This window comes from Entelurus aequoreus, linkage group LG27, assembly GCF_033978785.1.
Source record: "Entelurus aequoreus isolate RoL-2023_Sb linkage group LG27, RoL_Eaeq_v1.1, whole genome shotgun sequence".
Classification (NCBI taxonomy): Eukaryota; Metazoa; Chordata; class Actinopteri; order Syngnathiformes; family Syngnathidae; genus Entelurus; species Entelurus aequoreus.
Window position 1 is genome coordinate 13,583,900 of NC_084757.1, and position 17,500 is coordinate 13,601,399.

Genomic DNA, 17,500 nt, shown 5'->3' on the forward strand with positions numbered 1-17,500 from the left:
GCCACACCTCATTTCAATGGGTTTTCTTTATTTTCATGACTATTTACATTGTAGATTGTCACTGAAGGCATCAAAACTATGACACATGTGGAGTGAAAACCCTTTCAGGTGACTACCTCTTGAAGCTCATCGAGAGAATGCCAAGAGTGTGCAAAACAGTTATCACAGCAAAGGGTGGCTATTTTGAAGAAACTAGAATATAAAACACGTTTTCAGTTGTTAGTACATAACTCCACATGTGTTAATTCATAGTTTTGATGCCTTTAGTGACAATCTACAATGTAAATAGTCATGAAAATAATGAAAATGCATTGAAATGAGGTGTGGCCAAACTTTTGGCAGTACTGAATATGTGTGTGTGTGTATATATATATATATATATATATATATATATATATATATATATATATATATATATATATATATATATATATATATATATATATATATATATATATATATATATATATAAAAATAGTGCTCGATACCATGGTAGAGCGTAATATGTATGTGTGGGGAAAAAAATCACAAGACTTTCATCTCTACAGGCCTGTTTCATGAGGGGTTTCCTCAATCCTCAGGAGATTTTAACATACATATTACGCTCTAGCACGGTATCGAGCACTATTTTTTTTTGGGATAATCTAATTAAGACATATATTCCGCTCCAAATTCACTTTTGTTGAGCACTGTACGACGATCAAAAATGGAAAAATTCAACATCGACTACTCCACGAAGAACATTCCCATACCCGCGCAGAATGACTACAAGCTAAGGCTCATAGAAAAGACGGAACACTTCCTGAGAAGGATGCGGTGGAAAGCACACTTTTTCCTCCACCCTGAAACAAAAGGAGCACAAAAGAAAACTTACGGATTCAAATCCACCAAGAACCCACCCACAGTTGAGGAACTAAAGGATTTTGAGAACGACATGCTCAAAATGATACAATCAGTCAAATTCAAGCCAGTCCGCAACCCACTCCTCACCAAGCTGAAAAATGACACAGAGCGCATCAAGAAAGTAAGCAACCTCATCATAGCTGCCGATAAAACCACACATTTCTACAGAATGAACATACAAGAACATAACACTTTACTGGACAGAAGCATCACCAAATCATACAAAAAAGCACAACCCAACACTTTACAGAACATCCACCTGGAAAACAAACGGATCGCGGCTGAACTGGACATCGAGGACAGGGTGGACGCTACAGCCAACAAAGAAGCCTTCATCACATTGAAGGACCACAAACCCAACTTCGCAAATAACCCATCATGCCGACTAATAAACCCAACTAAATCCGAAATAGGAAAAATCAGGAAAACAATCCTGGACAGAATCAACACAAAAATTACAGACAAAACACCACTCAACCAATGGAGAAATACAGCAGCAGTAATCAAATGGTTTAGCAACATCCAAGACAAACAACAGCACAACTTTATCTCCTTTGATGTCGAAGAATTTTACCCTTCCATCACGCAAGACCTACTGACCAAAGCACTAAGACTTTGCCTCGGACTACGACTCAATCACAGGCAACGAAAGAAACATCATCATCCACGCAAAGAACTCCATACTCATCCGCAACGGTACACCAAGGCAAGAAAAGAACAATTCAACATTCGACGTTACTATGGGGAGTTTCGACGTAGCAGAAACGTGCAAACTTGTTGGGAGTTTCCTCCTCTCCCAGCTCGCTAGCCTCAACCTGAACCTTGGTATTTACCGTGATGACGGACTGGCAGTGTGTCGCGCCTCGCCAAGGAGCAGCGAGAATACCAAGAAGCGTATATGCCAAATCTTCAAAGGGAACGGCCTACGGATCACGATTGAAGCCAACAAGCAAACCGTCAACTTCCTCGACGTCACTTTCAACCTGAGGAATAACAGCTACCAACCATTCACGAAACCCAACACAACACTCCAATACGTGCACCATGACAGCAACCACCCACCCACCCACCACCACGAAAAGAATACGTACCGGAATTAATAAAAGACTATCGATGCTGTCATCTAGCAAAGCTGAATCAAAAAGCACTTGATGAAAGTGGATACAACTTCACCCTCACCTACGAACCCACTCCAGGGAACCAACCAAAAAGGAGCAGAAAAGGAAACAACATTATCTGGTACAACCCCCCATACAGCAAAAACGTCTCAACTAATATTGGCCACAAATTCCTCACCCTGATCGACAAACACGTCCCCAAAGGCAACACCCTAAGAAAAGTATTCAACAAGAACGACATTAAATTGAGCTACAGCTGCATGAACAACATACGACAAATCATTTCAAACCACAATAAAGCAATTGAAAAGGAGCCGCCCACCACCAGGCAGAACGACTCCAAAACCGACAAAGGCTGTAACTGCCGCAAGAAACCTGATTGCCCTCTCAACGGGGGGTGCTTACAACCATCAGTCGTTTACCAAGCAAAGGTAACACGCAAGGACATTAACACATCCGACACATATGTAGGATTCTGAGGGAGAATTCAAAACCAGATGGAACAATCACAAAGCTTCTTTCAGATGCAAAAGCCTGCGGAACACTACAGAACTCAGCAAACACATTTGGAATCTCAAAGACAACAATGTTGAATATTCAATAACATGGCAAATTCTTGCATCCAGCACACCTTACAACAGTGGTAATAAAAGATGCAACCTATGCTTAAAAGAGAAACTGTTTATTATAAACAGTCCAGACCTGTCATCCCTCAACAAGCGCAGCGCAATTGTATCAGCATGCCGTCACAGAAGGAAACACCTCCTAGGTAACACATGAGCCAATCACCCCGCCCCTACGCCTGCCTGTACCCACCCGCTTTGTGCCCTATATAAACCATGGTATGTGAATGCTTCCATTAAAATCTCCTGAGGATTGAGGAAACCCCTCATGAAACAGGCCTGTAGAGATGAAATAGTCTTGTGATTTTTTTCCCTACACACACACACATTATATATATATATATATATATATATATATATATATATATATATATATATATATATATATATATATATATATATATATATATATATGTATAATATATATATACACATTATATATATATAAAATGATAATTTATTATATCATAATAAACTGATTATATATATATATATATATATATATATATATATATATATATATATATATATATATATATATATATATATATATATATATATATACACATTACCGTTCAAAACCGATTATATTTATATATATATATACACTACCGTTCAAAAGTTTGGGGTCACCCAAACAATTTTGTGGAATAGCCTTCATTTCTTAGAACAAGAATAGACTGTCGAGTTTCAGATGAAAGTTCTTTTTCTGGCCATTTTGAGCGTTTAATTGACCCCACAAATGTGATGCTCCAGAAACTCAATTGCTCAAAGGAAGGTCAGTTTTGTAGCTTCTGTAACGAGCTAAAGTGTTTTCAGATGTGTGAACATGATTGCACAAGGGTTTTCTAATCATCAATTAGCCTTCTGAGCCAATGAGCAAACACATTGTACCATTAGAACACTGGAGTGATAGTTGCTGGAAATGGGCCTCTATACACCTATGTCAGGGGTCGGCAACCCAAAATGTTGAAAGAGCCATATTGGACCAAAAATACAAAAACAAATCTGTCTGGAGCCGCAAAAAGTTAAAAGCCATATTACATAAAGACAGTGTGTCATGAGATATAAATTGAATTAAGATGACTTAAAGGAAACTAAATGAGCTCAAATATAGCTACGAATGAGGCATAATGATGCAATATGTACATATAGCTAGCCTAAATAGCATGTTAGCATCGATTAACTTGAAGTCATGCAGTGACCAAATATGTCTGATTAGCACTCCACACAAGTCAATAACATCAACAAAACTCACCTTTGTGCATTAATGCACAACGTTAAAAGTTTGGTGGACAAAATGAGACAGAAAAAAAGTGGCATAAAACACGTCCTAGAAAGTCGGAGAAAGTTATACATGTAAACAAACTAAAGGTGAGTTCAAAGACCGCCAAAATTAGTAGGACAAAACGGTGCTCGCCAAATACTCGAATCAGTGAAGCATGTTTAATATAAACAGTGTGCTTTATAACAATTAGGGAGGTTTGTGTCATGTTTTTCCTCCTACAGAAACCATATTAAAACAAAAACAAAAAATGTTTTCCCGTCATCTTTTTCAATTTTTCATACATTTATGAAAAAGCTCCATAGAGCTACTAGGGCGGCGCTAAAGAGCCGCATGCGGCTCTAGAGCCGCGGGTTGCCGACCCCTGACCTATGTAGATATTGCACCAAAAACCAGACATTTGCAGCTAGAATAGTCATTTACCACATTAGCAATGTATAGAGTGTATTTATTTAAAGTTAAGACTAGTTTAAAGTTATCTTCATTGAAAAGTACAGTGCTTTTCCTTCAAAAATAAGGACATTTCAATGTGACCCCAAACTTTTGAACGGTAGTGTATATATATATATGTATGTATGTATATATATATATATATATATATATATATATATATATATACATATATATATATATATATATATATACATACATATATATATATATACATATATATATATATATATATATATATATATATATACATATATATATATATATATATATATATACATATATATACATATATAATAAATAAATAAATATAATACATAATATAGCCCCACACAAGTGTATATATAGTGTTGCGCAAACATATTCAAGGTCGTCTACATCCATGCATGTCTTGTTTTAGTTTTACTTTTTTTTTGTGTGTAAAGTCTTCAGTTTCATTAGCATCAATGCAGCAATAATTTCCATTATTAATAAAACATTTCAGTTCATCAGAAACCTCCCGAGCGGGAAAAGGGACATAACGCTTGTTACGTAAAATGTGTTTTTTTTTTACACTGGCAGCTGCTGAGTAGTCGCTCTCATTTCATTTCAAGCTGATTTGTGTGGAGATCCAGTTACATTTCCTCATCATTTATTTTCATTCCCTTTGACTTGAATTTCTAACACTTCCGATTGTTGTCACTCCTCAGTAGGAACCATTTTTGCTTATTAACGGCACTAACAGAAGAGATTTGCACAACTGAAGGATAATATTTCCAAAATGTATGAAGATGTCAAGCCAAATATGCTAGTTAAAGGCCTACTGAAATGAATTTTTTTTTATTCAAACGGGGATAGCAGATCCATTCTATGTGTCATACTTGATAATTTTGCGATATTGCCATATTTTTGCTGAACAACGACGATAAAGTTCGCACCTTTTGTCTCCGATAAAAAAAAGCCTTGCCCCTACCGGAAGTAGCGTGACGTCACCGGAGGAAGGACTGCTCACATTTTCCTATTGTTTTCAATGCAACGAGAGAGATTCGGACAGAGAAAGCGACGATTACCCCATTAATTTGAGCGAGGATGAAAGATTTGTGGATGAGGAACGTGAAAGTGAAGGACTAGAGTGCAGTGCAGGACGTATCTTTTTTTGCTCTGACCGTAACTTAGGTACAAGGGTTCATTGGATTCCACACTTTCTCCTTTTTCTATTGTGGATCACGGATTTGCATTTTAAACCACCTCGGATACTATATCCTCTTGAAAATGAGAGTCGAGAACGCGAAATGGACATTCTCAGTGACTTTTATCCTCACGACAATACATCGGTGAAGCACTTTAGCTACTGAGCTAACATGATAGCATTGGGCTTAACTGCATATAGAAACAAAACAAATACGCCCTTGACTGGAAGGATAGACAGAAGATCAACAATACTACCAAACTCTGGACATGTAACTATACGGTTAATGCTTTCCAGCTTGGCGAAGCTTAGCAATGCTGTTGCTAACGACGCCTTTGAAGCTAACTTAGCTACGGAACCTCGACAGAGCTATGCTAAAAACATTAGCTCTGCACCTACGCCAGCTCTCATCTGCTCATCAACACCAGCGATCGACGGTACGACGAAGGACTTCACCCGATGCGGTCGGCGGCCCGGAGACGGAGGAAGTCAAGGTGAGGTCGTTCGGCTAGCGCTTCTGCTATCCAGCTCAAAGTCCTCCTGGTTGTGTTGCTGTAGTCCGCCGCTAATACACCGATCCCACCTACAACTTTCTTCTTTGCAGTCTCCATTGTTCATTAAACAAATTGCAAAAGATTCACCAACACAGATGTCCAGAATACTGTGGAATTTTGAGATGAAAACAGAGCTTTTTGTATTGGATTCAATGGGCTCCGAATACTTCCGCTTGGTTGCAAGCCAAGATTTGAGTTACAAGCATCCCCGCCATTAGTTAGTTTAGCAAATGTCACGGTCAACCCTGCAAGATCCGAGCAAAAACATCGCCAATCATGGGAAGGAAGTGAGTGCTGAGAATGAGAAGTGGATCATCCTCATTAAATTAAATCAATCATTTGGTGCGAATCACTGCTAGTCTGCACCATACTTAAGAAAAATTAGTTAATATCATTTAAGAACATTAAAATATCTAAAACGGCAGACACACATTAAAATATAAAAAAGCTGCTGATTGTGTGTTTGATGGAGAAGCAGCTTGAAAGAGAAACCTTAGAAGTCCGCTCTCCAAAGTAGATACTTTACTATATTACTTCATAAAAGTACTGTAGTTGTTTGTACTACATTGCATTGTAATGTTTTATACAATATTTCTCATATTTCTTAAAAAAAAAAGGCATTTTAAAATGAGTCTGTTTTGGGTGGGGGGGAAAGCACCAATTAATTTAAACTAATTTCAACAGGTGACGCTGATTAGAAGCTCCGTCACGGAACCAATTAGGCTCGTACGATGCGGTTTACTGTACAAAACCAGTGAAGTTGGCACGTTGTGTAAATGGTAAATAAAAACAGAATACAATGATTAGCTAATCCTTTTCAACTTATATTCAATTGAATAGATGTTCAAATTGGAAAACTTTTTTGTTATTTTTTGCAAATATTAGCTCTTTCGGAATTTGACGCCTGCCACATGTTTCAAAAAAGCCGGCACAAGTGGCAAAAAAGACAGGGTTGAGGAATGCCCATCAAACACTTATTTGGAACATCCCACAGGTGAACAGGCTAATTGGGAACAGGTGGGTGCTATGATTGGGTATAAAAGCAGCTTTCATGAAATGCTCCATCATTCACAAACAAGGATGGGGCGAGGGTCACCACTTTGTGAACAAATGCGTGAGCAAATTGTCCAACAGTTTAAGAAAAACATTTCTCAACGAGCTATTGCAAAGCATTGAGGGATTTCACCATCTACGGTCCGTAATATCATCAAAAGGTTCGGAGAATCTGGAGAAATCACTGCACGTAAGCGGCTAAGCCGATCCCTCAGGCGGTACTGCATCAAAAAGCGACATCAGTGTGTAAAGGATATCACCACATGGGCTCAGGAACACTTCAGAAAACCACTGAGTAACTACAGTTCGTCGCTACATCTGTAAGTGCAAGTTAAAACTACTATGCAAAGTGAAAGCCATTTATCAACAACACCCAGAAACGCCGGCTTCACAGGGCCCAAGCTCATCTAAGATGGACTGATGCAAAGTGGAAATGTGTTTTGTGGTCTGACGAGTGCACATTTGAAATTGTTTTTGGAAACCGTGGATGTGGCCCTTGGTGGAATGTGAGACATGGAGGTAAACAAGCAAAGGAATATAATACATACAAATATTTATGAATAAAAGCCCCTTTTGAAAGGAATTCTTAAGCAAAGGATCGTAGTCATAGTATGGGGAAGGTGTTCCAAACATGAGCAGGAATAAATTGGCATTTGGAGAATCTAATCAATAATTGGCAGTCGTTAGTGTAAAAAGTTCTACCCATCTTCATGGTACATGCAGTTTGCACGCGGCGTGTACGTGTTTCTTACTCGGTGCATTCACCGGCCGTCATCAACCTGCTTGACCGTAATCCTCACAGAACTGCTTCAGCTGCTTTAAGTCCTTCTGATTGATGGTGGGCTTGGTGTTGGCTAGCGACTTCAGCATGTCGCTCTGCGGAACATTGGGAGTGTGAGAGGAACACCCAACCACAGGATGAGACATTCTCCTACCATTGAAACCGCAGGTTCAAGAAGACTTTGCGTAGGGACGTCCATCCACGTCATGGCTCTGGCGTTGACGTCACTACGTGAGCATGGAGTGAAGAAGTCGCTGAAGTCCTTGCGGACCTGACAACATTTAAGAAACTTTGCTAAATCGGGGCCCGGAGCAGAATTTATACAAAACATATTGACACTTTTTACATTTATGTGAAATTATTTTATACTTTTTTAATCCGTCTGCAACCTCAATATTGACTACACACATTATAGGATCCAAAAGCATCCGCTCTTAAAAGTCTGCAATATATTATTTTTTTTTTCTTTCTAGCTTGAAATATTCTCAAAATTTCAGGTCTACTGATAAAAAAAATGTTTTTTATTTTAAATATTCATGTTTTGTAGCCTTTTTGTAAAAAAATAAAAAAAAATAGGGAAAACCCAAAATATTCACACAATTTTATATATATCTGCCCAATATCATTTTTATTTTAGCGATAAATTGGCAATTTAACACATTTACGCTTATCAAAGCTCTGAGAATTATGCTCAGGCTCAAAAATGTAAAGTTCTGGATCATAAATTGTTCCTCTCATGAAATCTGCCATGGTTAGTAGTAGTGTTGAAATAGCAAACATTGTGATGCATCTGTGAAATTACATGAAGCAGTACGCTTTAAAATGAGTAAAATACGTAAATATGACATATTATGAATGTGTCTGTTACTTCATTACATATATACTTAGTGTGTATATAAAGTTTTGATAGAGTGCTTTCAAAGCGGAATAAATTGCTATTGCTATCTGACTTTTGCTAGCATTTATTTACGAGTTAGAATGCATAAAAAAGGAAAATGTATGCTTGTCTTACATAAGGATAGTAAATGATAGACAAAATTTAAAAAGTGAAGTTCCTCTCTAAGAAAATAATACTTTATAGTATTGTGCCCTATGTTTCCCCCTGTATGTAGCGCCATCCAACCACTTTCTTTTTAAATAACCATAATAAATCAAATTATTCACTTGCTGGATCTGCTTATCACCCAGCTTCTAAAACTTGCAGCTCATCCTCCTTATATTCAGGCTCAAAAATGTAAAGTTCTGGATCATAAATTGTTCCTCTCGGAAGTCTGCCATGATTAGAAGTAGCGTTGAAAGAAATGGCAAACATTGTGATGCATCTGTGAAATTATACGCAGCAGTATGCTTTAGAATGAGTAAAATACGTAGATATGACATATTATGAATGTGCCTGTTACTTCATTACATATATAATTACAGTGTGTATATACAATGTTGATAGAGGCGGAATAAAACGACTCCCTTTGGCCTTATTGTTAGCTGACTTTTGCTAGCGTTCATTTACGAGTTAGAATGCATACAAAAAGAAAAACGTGTGCTTGTCTTATATAAGGATCGTAAATGATAGACAACATTTAAAGGAAGGAATACGTTATAGTACTGTGCCCTCAAATTCCCCCTGCATGTAGCGCCATGCAACCACTTTCTTTTTAAATGGCCATAAAAAATAAGAATTATTCACAATTTAAAGCAAGAAACAAAATATATGCTGAACGGCGAATAGGCATGGGTCTACTGTATATAGGGAAACACAACACTGTGGAGCGTACTTCCTGGCCCCGTCCCCTATTGGAGAGCAAGGACACAGGAAAAAGCCTGTTATGGAGGAACTACGCTTACTTGGTAATCCAGGGTGTGCTTCTTTGAGACCCTGAGCAAAAGAAGCAATAAAGAAACTGTAAAAGAGTCGTCTTCACCTTCTTGAAGTGCGTGGCGGCCTGAACATTCTTCAGAGGCTGCATGGTGGCCTCCCTGACGACGGTGTTGATGTCGCACCCCGAGTAGCCCTCCGTATGTGCCCCCAAATATTCAAAGTTCTTCTCGGTCAGCTCGTTGGGAATGGAGCACATGTGAATCTTAAACATGGCGAAGCGGGCCGACTGCTCCGGCAGAGCAATGTAGATGCGCTTCTCAAACCTGCAAACACACGCACACACACAACATCATGCACGTTAAGACAGCTCCAGGAAAAAAAAATAAATGGTATGGTTACCGACCTTCTCCTGATGGCCGAGTCCAATATCCATGGAGTGTTTGTTGCTCCCATGACTACGATTCCATCGTTTTCGTTCCCAACTCCTGCAAGGAGAAAATGTTAAAACAACAACACATTTAATCCAAGAGGAGACAGAAAGAAGGAAAACAATTAAATCAATCTCCATCAATTATAGGGGTACATAAATGGTCAATTAATGTAATTGCTAGTTATTGAAACATGAATACAAACCAACACCAAATTTGATCCAAGAGGCATTTAAGCATGGCATGGAGCGGTAAATGTGAATTTTGAAATGGTGTTTTTGTTTTGTTGTTTATCTATGCTTGGTGCAATTGTATGTGTGCAATATTCATTATTTATTGCTAATTTTTTGGGTTTTTTAGTAGCTGTATGTAAAAATGGCGCCTCTGAAGTGGCAGCTGGTTGCAACAGCTCTGTGCTCTTTTAATGTCTTGTATGTCCTTTCTGCTCTTTAAATGTTTCCCTCTTGTTTTTCATGTGTTATTTTTTTGGACTTTTTGTATTTATAATAAATGTATTTGTTTTTTATTCAAATGTATATACAGTACAGGCCAAAAGTTTGGACACACCTTATTTCAATGAGTTTTCTTTATTTTCATGACTATTTATTTACATTGTAGATTGTCACTAACGGCATCAAAACTATGAGAAAACCATTTCAGGTGACTACCTCTTGAAGCTCATCGAGAGAATGACAAGAGTGTGCAAAGCAGTAATCAGAGCAAAGGGTGGCTATTTTGAAGAAACTAGAATACAAAACATGTTTTCAGTTATTTCCCCTTTTTTTGTTAAGTACATAACTCCACATGTGTTCATTCATAGTTTTGATGCCTTCAGTGACAATCTACAATGTAAATAGTCATGAAAAAAAAGAAAACACATTGAATAAGAAGGTTTGTCCAAACTTTTGGCCTGTAATGTATTTTTTAACACATAAACGGACAACAAAATAAAAAAAAATTTCCACAAGGGAGACTTTGTGCACAAAGAAAACAGAAATAATTTACTAAGAAGGAAAGTGAACGATCAATGTCCCTATTTTTTTCCCATTGAATTTTATTTTCAAACACATCAGTTGGAACGAGAGACAAAGAAACTAACTGCACGTTTTATCCAAGAGGAGACTGAGGGCAGCAAGAACACTACATTTCCTTGATCAACTATAAGGGAAAATGAACTGTCAATGTATTCAAGGTTTATTGAAATGTTGTATTTTAACGTGTCAGTTCAGAAAAGACAATTAACAACTTATTGTATCCAAAAGGAGACAGAGGGCACCAAAAGAACAGACTAGATTTACTATGAGAGAAAATGAACGTAGTTTTACTATGAGAGAAAATGAACGATTAATTAATCAATTGTTATTCTTTTAATTATATTTTTTTTAACACATCAGTTGGAACGAGACAACACACTAACAGCACGTTTTATCCAAGAGAAGACTGAGGGCAGCAAGAAAACTACAAGGGAAAATGTATATTTATTCAACGTATATTTAAATAATATATTTTAACATTTTATTTGAGAAAAGACTATCAACAACTTATCTAAGATGATGTAAGAGGAGACTAAGGGCACCAAAAAACAGACTAGATTTATTATGAGAAAATGAACAATTTATAATTTTTTGATATATTTTTTAACATATCAGTTGTAATGAGACAACACACTAACAGGCTGTTTATTCAAGAGGAGACCAAGAAAAATGCATTTCCTTGATCCACCATGAATCATCCATCCATCGGGGTTGTGAGTGGCGTGGGGGGTGCTGAAGCCTATCCCAGCTGCACTTGGGCGGAAGGCAGGATACAACTTTGACAAGTCGCCACCTAATCGTAAGGCCAACACTAACAATTTATTAACGTGTTTGTATGTTTTGTGTGATTTGTCATTTTTAATGTTTTTGACACATCAGTTGAAAAGAGTCAACACATTTTACCCAAGAGGAGACTGGGGGCAGCGAAAATACGTAATTTCCTTGATCAACTCTAAAGGTAAGTTAATGGCCAATTATTTGACTGCAATTGTTATTCATTTAAATCTGACATTTTTCAAATACATTTGCAACGAGACACTAGCACATTTTATTCGAGAGGAGACTGAGGGCAGCGGAAATACTCAATTTGCTTGATCAACTCTGAAGGAAAGCTAATGGCCAATTATTAGACTGTAATTGTTATTCATTTAAATCTTACATTTTTCAAATACATTTGCAATGAGACGCTAGCAAATTGTATTCAAGAGGAGACTGAGGGCCGGCATAAAACAAAGCAGTACAGACTCAGACCGCTTGAAACCTGCTAGTACCTGCTTTGTAAGGTGAAAATGCGAGCCATACTAAACTGTCTCGTTGCACTCACCCTGCATCTGGACGAGGAACTCAGTCTTGATCCTGCGCCCGGAATCCGAGTCGTTCATGTCCCTGCATCCACACATCGAGTCGATATCGTCGATGAAAATGACGGAGGGTTTGCGATCTTTGGCCATAGTAAACAGGCTCCTTATCAACCTGCGAGGAGGCAGGGGAACAAAACTCGTCTATCCATGTCCGCCGTGTCCTCAAAGAAGGAGGGCCTCACCTTGCACTTTCTCCGAGCCACTTGGACACGAGGTCTGAGGAGGAGACGGAGAAGAATGTGGCGTTGCCGGCTTCTGTGGCCACCGCCTTGGCCAGGTGGGTCTTTCCTGTACCTGGAGGGCCAAACAGCAGAATCCCGCGCCAAGGAGTTCTCTTTCCTGCACAAACACGCAGCATTAGTAAATATGTTCCGTAGGTCTTCAAACGACAGAAACCTCCTCGGTTGGATTAAAAGTTTACCAGTGAAGAGATTAGGGAACTTGGCGGGGAAGATGACCGCCTCCCTAAGCACCTGTTTTGCACTTTCAAGGCCGGCGACGTCGCTCCACTTAACGTTTGGCTTCTCACTCACTATGGTATCTGTAAAACGTGACAACTCCACTCAATGGAACATGTAGACCAGGGATATTCAACTCAATTGTTTTGGGGGCCACATTTCCTCAAGTCTTATTCCTATTTTCAATTAGTCTATACATCCATCTTACGTCGTACATTAAAGGCCTACTGAAATGATTTTTTTAAATTTAAACGGGAATAGCAGATCCATTCTATGTGACATACTTGATCATTTCGCGATATTGCCATATTTTTGCTAAAAGGATTTAGTAGAGAAAATCGACGATAAAGTTCGCAACTTTTGCTCGCTGATAAAAAAAAGCCTTGCCTGTACCGGAAGTAGCGTGACGCCACAGGAGCTAGTATTCCTCACAATTCCCCATTGTTTACAATGGAGCGAGAGCTATTCGGACCGAGAAAGTGACGATTACCCCATTAATTTGAGCGAGGATGAAAGATTCGTAGATGAAGAACGTTACAGTAAAGGACTTGAGAGGCAGTGATGGACGTATCTTTTTTCGCTCTGACCGTAACTTAGTTACAAGCTGGCTCATTGGATTCCACACTCCTTTTTCTATTGTGGATCACGGATTTGTATTTCAAACCACCTCGGATACTATATCCTCTTGAAAATGGGAGTCGAGCACGCGAAATGGACATTTAAAGTGACTTTTATCTCCAAGACAATACATCGGTGACACACTTAGCTACTGAGCTAACGTGATAGCATCGTTCTCAAATGAAGATAGAAACAAAATAAATAAACCCCTGACTGGAAGGATAGACAGAAGACCAACAATGCTATTAAACCATGTACATGTAACTACACGGTTAAAAATTCTCCGCCTGGTAAGGCTTAACTATGCTGTTGCTAACGACGCTAAGGCTAATTTAGCAACTTAGCAACCGAACCTCACAGAACTATGATAAAACATTAGCGCTCCACCTACGCCAGCCAGCCCTCATCTTCCCATCAACAGCCGTGCTCACCTGCGTTCCAGCGATCGACGGCGCGACGAAGGACTTCATCCGTGGGTTTGGCGGCAAGCATCGGCTAGGCGTAGCAAGTAGTCCTTGTTGTGTTGCTGTAAGTATTGTACTTAGCCGCTAATACACCGATCGATCCCACCTACAACGTTCTTCTTTGCAGCCTCCATTGTTCATTAAACAAATTGCAAAAGATTCACCAACACAGATGTCCAGAATACTGTGGAATTTTGTCGAAGAAAACAAGAGGCTTTTCTATCGGGTCCGATGGGGTCCAACCACTTCCGTTGCTTTTGTGACGTCACGCGCATAAATCATATCCAAAGGAGTTTTTCAACCGGAAGTGTGGCGGGAATTTTAAAATTGCACTTTATAAGTTAACCCGGCCGTATTGGCATGTGTTGCAATGTTAAGATTTCATCGTTGATATATAAACTATCAGACTGCGTGGTTGGTAGTAGTGGCTTTCAGTAGGCCTTTAATAGCTGTTCAGCCAACCCTTTTAAGTTATGGTTCGGTAGTTAACATGGGCGCCGATTGCGTCGTACCTTAATAGCAGTTCAGCCAACCCTTTTAAGTTACGGTTCGGTAGTTAACATGAGCGAGGATTGCACCATATTTTTTTGAAAACAATAAAAAAAAACAATTGAATGGTCTGAATGAGTTGAAAAGGTTGGTGTTGAAATTTTTTAAATAGGTGGAGAAATGTTAAAGTAATAACATGTTGAAATGGGGCGGCGTGGCGTAGTGGGTAGAGCAACCGTGCCAGAAACCTGAGGGTTGCAGGTTCGCTCCCCGCCTCTTACCATCCACCGTTGTGTCCTTGGGCAGGACACTTCACCCTTTGCCCCCGGTGCCACTCACACCGGTGAAATGAGTGATGAATGATAGGTGGTGGTCGGAGGGGCCGTAGGCGCAAATAACAGCCACGCTTCCGTCAGTCTACCCCAGGGCAGCTGTGGCTACGAAAGTAGCTTACCACCACCAGGTGTGAATGATTGATGGGTTCAGAAAAACATGTAAAGCGACTTTGGGTACTTAGAAAAGCGCTATATAAATCCCAGGTATTATTATTATTATTATTATTAAATGAGAAATGGTATTACGGAACTCCTGGAATTTCGAGAAAACCGGGAATTTTTCCAGTTCTGATTAAGAGGAAAGTTTTGACGGTGGAACAGTTGAAATGCGTTGAAAAATGTGGAAAGAGTAGTCGCCAGAAAAAAGGGTGTTAATAGGGCTTTGGAAAATCCTGGAATTTTTTTGAAGTCGGAAAAGACGAAGTTTGAATTTCCAGAATGGTGGAATGTGTTGAAGGTGGAATGCTTTGAATAGGTTGAAAAATGTGGAAATGGTGGAAGTTTGAATAATGGCCAAATTATTTTGAATTGGAAAAATGTCCCGGAAAACCTGGAATTCTGGGAAATCTGTTGTCAAGGGAAAGCCCGCGATTCCTGAATAGGCTGAACAGTTTGAAGATGGAACGGTTTGAATTGGGTGAAAAATGTGGAAGGTAGAGTGCGCCAAAATCTGGAGTAAAGAATAATAATAATAACAAGAAGAAATAGATGAATTTTGGTGTATAAAACCATATGTGTGAATGCTTTGGAGCATTCACACAACTAAAAGAGGCAATTCATGAAGGAATTGCGTATGAATGTTCCAATGCTGAAGTTGAACTGAAGCGAAATTTTGACAGAATGTAGTATGAATGTAAGAATAGTTTGAATGTTGGAATGGTTTAAATCTTGAAGAGCTGACGCTGAACTGAAATGCTAATGGCATGTAGGATGAATGTAGAAATTGTTTGAATGTTGAAATTGTTTAAATGTTGAAATGGTTTGAATGTCCAAATTGTTTAAATGTTGAAATGGTTTGAATGTCCAAATTGTTTAAATGCTGAAATGGTTTGAATGTCAAAATTGTTTGAATGTTGAAAAGCTGACGCTAAACTGAAATACTAGTGAAATGTATAAGTAGTTTCAAAGTTGAAATAGAATGTTAAAATGGTTTGAGAAGTGAAAAGCAGAAGCTGTACTGAAATGTACTATGAATCTTGGTATAGTTAGGAAAGTTGACATACTCCAAGAGGTTACAAAGTAACATCATCTATATATTTTAGTTGTAAATGTTTTACACTAGCTAAAATGCTGGCATAAAAACTGAGCATGCTAACAGACTAACAGCGAGCCTACTTGTAACATGGCACCAAGTAACGAAATCCATGAGTATTAGGTTTACAATGTACAATATTAGCTAAAATGCTTGAAAAAATACAAAACATTAGCTTGCTAACATTAGCATGCAAATAAATGAAGAGCTAACATACTTCTAAGAAGGAGGCAAGTAACAAAATACATGTTTATTAGGTAAAACAATACGAAACTAGGTAAAAATGCTAGCATAAAACATTAACATGCTAACATTTCCAAAATATTTGAAAATTTTGGGAAAAGCGGGAATTTTTTTTGAAAATGGTGAAAAACTTGAATGGTCTGAATGAGTTGAAATGGTTGGTGTTGAAATGTTTCAAATCGGTGGAGAAATGTCGAAGTAGTAACATGTTGAAATGAGAAATGGTATTACAGGGAAACGAAACCGGGAATTTTTCCAGTTCAAAAAACAACTTTGTTTTTGGTCCTGATTAAGAGGAATGTTTTGATGGTGGAACGGTTGAAATGCGTTGAAAAATGTGGGAGGAGTAGTCGCCAGAAAAAAGGGTGGACATAGGGCTTTGGAAAAGCAGGAATTCTGGAAAATCCTGGACTTTTTTTGAACTTGGAAAAGGGGAAGTTTGAATTTCCAGAATAGTGCAATGTGTTGAAGGTGGAATTGTTTGAATAGGTTGAAAATGTGGAAATGGTGTTGAAAAATGACCAATTCATTTTGAATGGGAAAAATGTCCGGGAAAACCTGGAATTCTGGGAAATCTGAGAATTTGACAAGGGAAAGCCCACAATTCCCGAATAGGCTGAACAGTTTGAAGTTGGAACGGTTTGAATCGGGTGAGAAATGTGGAAGGTAGAGCACGCCAAAATCTGGAGATGGAGAAGAATACGAAGAAAAAAATAGATGAATTTTGGTGTAGAAAACCATGTGTGTGAATGTTTGGGGCATTCACACAATAAAGCAAAGTGCAAACATAAAAAGTTCCAAAATATATTACAGATGTGTTGCTTCTCGGAACGGTTTTGGCCAAAAGGCTTCATCTCAAAGAGTGGAAAACCCCATCTGCACCGTACTTTAGGAACTGGTTAAATTAACTTGTGAACGTAATGACTCTTGAAAAAATAAGATTTATAAACTCTACAAATATGAACGAATGGGAACTAACCTGGAAGCCTTTACTGACATAAATTGAATCATAACTTATAGACCTTTCTCCCCCCCTCGGGAAAGGGAGGGGAAGAAAGGAAAGAAGA

General features: G+C 38.4%; 1 protein-coding gene across 3 annotated transcripts in view; it reads right to left on the bottom strand.

Moving 5' to 3' along the window:
- Positions 1 to 6,943: 6,943 nt before the first annotated feature.
- LOC133644773 (vacuolar protein sorting-associated protein 4B-like) overlaps positions 6,944 to 17,500 on the bottom strand; it is a 37,671-nt gene continuing 27,114 nt past the window's right edge. For 2 of the 3 annotated variants that reach the window (XM_062039508.1, XM_062039509.1), the window contains 7 exons: positions 12,996 to 13,115; positions 12,757 to 12,913; positions 12,538 to 12,686; positions 10,155 to 10,236; positions 9,855 to 10,074; positions 8,090 to 8,206; positions 6,944 to 8,030 (listed from right to left, as the gene is read on the bottom strand). In XM_062039508.1, the coding sequence (XP_061895492.1) occupies positions 7,929 to 8,030; positions 8,090 to 8,206; positions 9,855 to 10,074; positions 10,155 to 10,236; positions 12,538 to 12,686; positions 12,757 to 12,913; positions 12,996 to 13,115 (947 nt within the window). In that variant the 3' untranslated portion in view covers positions 6,944 to 7,928. The remainder of the gene's footprint in view (positions 8,031 to 8,089; positions 8,207 to 9,854; positions 10,075 to 10,154; positions 10,237 to 12,537; positions 12,687 to 12,756; positions 12,914 to 12,995; positions 13,116 to 17,500) is intronic. The other variant, XM_062039507.1, reaches the window with a different exon arrangement.